At 39.2% G+C, this 6,154-nt stretch overlaps 1 protein-coding gene across 8 annotated transcripts in view; it reads left to right on the plus strand.

The window, feature by feature from the left end:
• ARSF (arylsulfatase F) overlaps positions 1–6,154 on the plus strand; it is a 40,518-nt gene that overhangs the window by 6,899 nt on the left and 27,465 nt on the right. For 5 of the 8 annotated variants that reach the window (XM_037734982.1, XM_017518715.2, XM_017518714.2 and 2 more), the window contains 2 exons: positions 473–622; positions 4,653–4,774. In XM_037734982.1, coding sequence (XP_037590910.1) covers positions 473–622; positions 4,653–4,774 — 272 coding nt within the window. Of the gene's footprint in view, positions 1–472; positions 623–4,652; positions 4,775–6,154 lie in introns of those variants that run through there. The other 3 variants (XM_037734985.1, XM_037734986.1, XM_037734987.1) reach the window with 2 other exon arrangements.

Here is a 6,154-nt window from a genome sequence, read left to right on the forward strand (position 1 = left end):
CCATATTTCTGCAATTGTGAATTATGCTGCTGTAAACATGGCTGTACATGTATCTTTTTCGTATAATGACTTCTTTTCCTCTGGGTAGATAGCCAGGAGCGGGATTACTGGATTAAATGGTAGATCTACTTTTAGCTCTTTAAGGAATGTCCATACTGCTTTCTATAGTGGTTGTACTAGTTTACATTCCCACTAATAGTATACAAGGGTTCCCTTTTCACTACATCCACATCAACATCTGTTGTTTTACCTTTATTTTATGCAAAGAGAAAAGTCAAGAGAGCATCATGTTGGGCACTTCCGCTGCTATTCAGCAGCAGTGCTTGGTGCTTGGAGAGAGACACTCGAGTTTGGGTAGACGTCTGGGAGATTCACCTGATCTCCAAAGACCCCGGTTATGTCGTGTTGGGCGGTGGATCCTGAATCCACCCAGAGAAGCCTGATACCAATAACATCCCCTCTTGTGTTCCAGGAGCCCCTTGGTCTTCACGTCTTTGGTGTGTGCACTCTTGAACATGTGCCAGGCACACAGGGTGCATGACGACAAGCCTAATATTGTCTTGATTATGGCCGATGACCTGGGTATTGGAGATCTGGGCTGCTACGGCAATAACACCATCAGGTATGGCGGGTTCATGGCAAGTCATACGCTCATCAGTTGTTCAGGGTCGGCAGGCTGACAAATTGTACGACTGCATCTATGTACAAAACCAAATGGATTTGTTGGGATTTTTTTGTTGTTGTTACTTTAAAGTTTCTGATAGTTTAAAATTATTTAGATTATTTGTCTTACAATTACATTTTCAATAATTTTAATTTGAATCTTCTTCAGTTTTTAAACTTAAGAAGTAATAATTGTCCATCTTCACAGGGCACACGGTGAAGTTTGGATACATACAATGTATAGTGATCAGATCAGGGTAATCAACATATCCAGTGTCTCTAGCATGAACTAGGATGGTCATAGTAAAAGCATGGCTGTCTGGACCCCAGTCCTGACTCTGCACTTACTAGCTCTAAAGTCTTGGAGAAGTCACTGAACTTCTCTGTGCCTTAGTTTCCTTATTTGTCGAATGCAGAGAAGAGTTTATACCCCTGAGTTTATATACGTAAAGAACTTAGAATAGTACCTAACACACAACTACCCTTGATCCTACAGTCTATTATGAAGCATGATGATTTGTGTATACATGTATATATACAGATATGAACATATAAATGTAATTATAGAAATATATGTGATATATTTCATATATGAATATAAAATCACATGAATATAATTGTACAAAATAAAATCATATAAAATATAAATATAATCATATAAAATATAATGATATAAATGTAATTATATTTATGTATATTTACATTTTTGTATTTATATAGACATTTATATATGTATCTGTGGGTATATAATGAATATATATGAATATATTCTATGATATATAAAATATATATTATACATTTATTGTATTATATATCCATATATTATGAATATATGTTCAATATATAAACATGAATATATTTATAATATAGAAATATATAGTATATATTACAAATATATATTAATGTTATTCATATATACATGAATATATACATATATATGTCTGTGAGTATATATTCATTTATATATAAATATAAATTTATATACCTTTATATGTATTTAAATAAATATATAAATATATTTATATATTCTATACAAATATATGTAAATAAATATTTGTAAATATATTTATATATTTTACACAAATACATATTTATATAAAATGAATATTCATACCTATTCATAATATATAAAAGTATATATTATAAATATATATTCATTATGTATATATATTCATATTCATAATCTATAAATGTTTATACATAAACATATATTCATAAATGTGTATAAATTTAGAAATATATAAATGTGAATATGTATATTCAGTAGAATTCATCATTCTGTTTCCTAATTTTGGGAGGCAACAGATCCTCTAAGGTGATAAGCTTATATTTTTAACAATGGGCATTCTGAAAGAAGAAAAACAGATATGAAACAAAAACTCAGAGCTTTGTGGTGGATGGAAGCCATCTATATTAGCCGTGCTTAAACTGAGCTTAGGAGTACGTCATCACGAGGCGTACGTCATACACTTTGAAGATCATTATGTTGTCTGACTAATAGATGCTGAAGGTAGTCATCGCAGTTTTCGACAACAGAGCTAGGAGTCAAAAGCCGTCACCAAAAATTAACCATTGCTTATGAAAAAAGAAGGGAGGAGTCACCCAAAAGCATAGAAACGGTGTCCATAAATAGCAGATACTTATAGAGAGGATGTTGGCGTGGGGTACCGGTGTTTTCTGAAAACATTAGCAATTAGAGAAGTGAGATTATAATGTAAAATCTAAAACCAGGCACATGTGCCCCAGGAATGCAGTTTACAATTTTTTTTTCTTTGCAAAATAAATAATGGTTTAAGAGTCGGTAGGTGATTTCCATATCTGGAAAAAAAAATAGATAAACGCCTTGGTAAAGCTGGAAATTCTTCTTGCACCACTTACCTGTTCAAGAAGAATTTCTAGCTCTACCAACGCGTTTATCTATTTTTTTCTCTCATGAATAAATAATGAATTTATTTATTCATTTATTCTCTCATGAATGAATAAATAATTTCTCTCATGAATACATGTAGAATTCATCACATTTTATTTTCATCCAAGAGGTGACTGATTCTTTTTCCAGAAGTCTCTGTAGCCTCCAGAAATCTCCTGTTAAATTATTTTTAAATGGACGAATTATAGTTGCGTGTATTTATGGTGTACATCATGATGTTTTGATTCCTGTATCCATTGTGGAACAGCTAAATCAAGCTAATGGACATGCACAGCCTCACATACTTATTTATATGTAGTGAGAGTGGTTAGAATTATGGCAATTTGAAGAATAGAATACATTGTTGTATCTGCAACAGATCTCTTAAATGTATTCCTCTATGTGGGGAATAGATCAAGTGGAGGATTCATTCACATTTGGCTATACGAACCGTGGTATCCTTTAACCTACCTGTTCTCAACCCTCACCCTCGCCCCTGATGCCCACCATTCTACTGTCTACTTCTGAGTTTGATATTTTTTGACTCCACACATAAGTGAGATCATGCAGTATTTGTCTTTCTGTGCTTGGCCCATTTCATTTAATCTAATACCCTTCCAGTTCATCTGTGTTTTTGAAAATGATGGGATTTCCTTCTTTTGAATATTTAATCATATGACACTTCTGCAGCCTGTGTAGACTGCAGGGGAATGTATCTATCAAACAGCTGGGTGGGTAGACCGCATCCCTAGGTCTGTAAGTAGTTAGGCATAAGTAAGGTCTGTAAGCAATTAGCGTCGATGAATCAGACCCCAATCTCTTAAGCATTTTATTTTGTAAGGCTGCAGTACAGTGAATAGACACCATATAGCAGCACCCAAGTATACCAAGCCTGCAAAACAACAGCTCTCTGCAATCCTGGTCCCATTTCACCTTGACACGGGCAACAAAGAAAAAGGAGCTCTGTGTGCAGCTACCTGCTCTGGGCACCTGGAAATCACGATGAACAGAGATGTTGTTTATCTTCAGGTCTCTCTCTCCTCTCTCTGTCTTGCCATCTCTCTCTCTGTCTGTCTCTGTCTCCCCACCCCCGTCTGCTTGTCTCTCTTTCTATCTCTGTCTCTGTTTGTCTCTCTCTTTCTATCTTCTTCTCTCTCTCCATCTCTCTCTTTCTGTGTCTCTCACTCTGTCTTACTCTGTCTGTTTCTCTCTTTNAGAAAAAGGAGCTCTGTGTGCAGCTACCTGCTCTGGGCACCTGGAAATCACGATGAACAGAGATGTTGTTTATCTTCAGGTCTCTCTCTCCTCTCCTTCTGTCTCCCTATCTCTCTTTGTCTATCTCACTCTATCCATTTCTTTCTCTCTCCCTCTCTTTTTCCATCTCTCTCTGTTTGTCTCTCTCTTTCTATCTTCTTCTCTCTCTCCATCTCTCTCTTTCTGTGTCTCTCACTCTGTCTTACTCTGTCTGTTTCTCTCTTTTCATCCCTCTCTTTCTGTTTGTCTGTCTCCCCTCATCTGTCTGTCTCTTTTTCCAACTCTTTCTGTTTCTCCCTCCCTCCCTCCCTCTCTTTATCCTTCTTTCCATTTCTTTCTGTCTCTGTCCGTCTCTTTCTCAATCTCTGTCTCCTTCCATCTCTCTCTTTGTTTCTGTCTCTTCCTCTCTCTCTTTCTGTTTGTCCCTCTCTGTCTTCCTCTGTCTTCCTCTTTCTCTGTCTCTCTTTAATCTCATTCTGTCTATCTCTCTGCCTCCCTTTCTCTTTCTCTCACCCTCTCTCTCTTTCTGTCTCTCTCTCCTCTCTCTCTTTCCATCTCTCTCTGTTTCTCTCTGTGTCTTACTGTCTCTTTCTGCCTCTTTTCATCTCTCTCTTTCTGTCTGTCTCTCTCTCTCTTTCATCCTTTCTTTCTGTCCATGTCTCTCTCTGCCTCACTTTCTGTCCCTGTCCCTGTCTCTGTCTGTCTCTCCTCTGTTTCCACCTCTGACTTTCTGTGTGTCCCTCTGTCTTTCTCTTGCTCTTCTCTGCTTTCCCCCCCTTCTCTACCTTTTCCTTCTCTCCAATACACCTTCTCTCTCCCCCTTCAGGACACCTCACATCGACCGCCTTGCCAGGGAAGGAGCACAGCTAACTCAGCACCTTTCGGCTGCCTCCCTCTGCAGCCCAAGCCGGTCCGCGTTTCTGACGGGAAGGTACCCCATCCGATCAGGTGCGCAAACTGGAGGCTCTGCTGGACTCTGCCCTCATGTTAGGATGTGAGGAAATAAAAATGTGGCTTGACTACCTTAACAAGTAAAAAAGAACTGGGCACGATGGCTCACACCTGTAATCCCAGAACTTCAGGAGGCCAAGGCAGGAGGATCACTTGAGCGCAGGAGTTTAAGACCAGCCTGGGCAACAGAGCAACACCCCATCTCCACAAATCTTTTTTGTAATTAACTAAGCATAGTCACATATGCCTGTGGTCCTGGCTACTTGGGAGGCTGAAGTGGGAGGATCACTTGAGTCTAGGAGTTTCAGGCTGCAGTGAGCCATGATCACACCATTGCACTCTAGCCTCGTTGACAGAGTATGTCTTAGAAAGAAAAAAAAAAGGTACAAAGGAAAGGAAAAAAGCACACATGAGCATAGATGCACTGACATGCACAACTACCACCATCCACATCAAAATCACTGTGCTTCAAATAGATGCGATGCCACCGTGTGTGACTGAGTTGTCTTCTGACTCAATGACAGCCTTTTATCTGAATTCCAAGTCACTGGGCATATGTTTGTGTTTCCCAGGTCAACAAAGAGACGCTCTCTTGGAATGAAGTAGTTACCACAACATGTGTTTACACATGCAGTCCCTCACCACAAAATATCTTTTTTCCTTTCTTTCAAACCACTAAGTCATAATCCAGGAAATAGCTATCAGATTTTGGACAACTTTTATCATAGCAGTTTACTCATGGAGAGAGTAGGATTATTGTCTTGCTCAATTTATATCAATTTCATTTCATTTATTTATTATTATTATTATTTGAGACAAAGTCTTGTTCTGTTCAGGCTGGAGTGCAGTGATGCGATCTTGGCTCACCGCAACCTCCACCTCCCAGGTTCAAGCAATTCTCCTGCCTCAGTCTCCCAAGTAGCTGGGATTACAGGCATGCGCCACCAAGCCTGGCTAATTTTGTAGTTTTAGTAGAGACAGGGTTTCACCATATTGGCCAGTCTGATCTCGAACTCCTGAGTTCAGGTGATCCACCCGCCTTGGCGTCCCACAGTGCTGGGATTGCAGGTGTGAGTCACCACTTCCACCCATATGGTTCTATTTTTAAAGGTGAGGGAAGTGGGCTGGGGGCACAGTGGTTCCCACCTGTAATCCCAGCATTTTGGGAAGCCGAGGAGGGAAGATAACTTCAGGTCAGGAGTTCGAGACCAGCCTGGCCAACATGGTGAAACCCCATATCTAATAAAAATGCAAAATGAGCCAGGCATGGTAGCTCACACCTGTAATCCCAGCTATTTGGGAGGCTGAGGCAGGAGAATCATTTGAACCTGGGAGGTGGAGGTTACAGTGAGCCAAGATTGTGCCACTGCACTCCAG

The sequence above is a fragment of the Cebus imitator genome, unplaced genomic scaffold (assembly GCF_001604975.1).
Source record: "Cebus imitator isolate Cc_AM_T3 unplaced genomic scaffold, Cebus_imitator-1.0 Scaffold699, whole genome shotgun sequence".
In the NCBI taxonomy this organism is placed as follows: Eukaryota; Metazoa; Chordata; class Mammalia; order Primates; family Cebidae; genus Cebus; species Cebus imitator.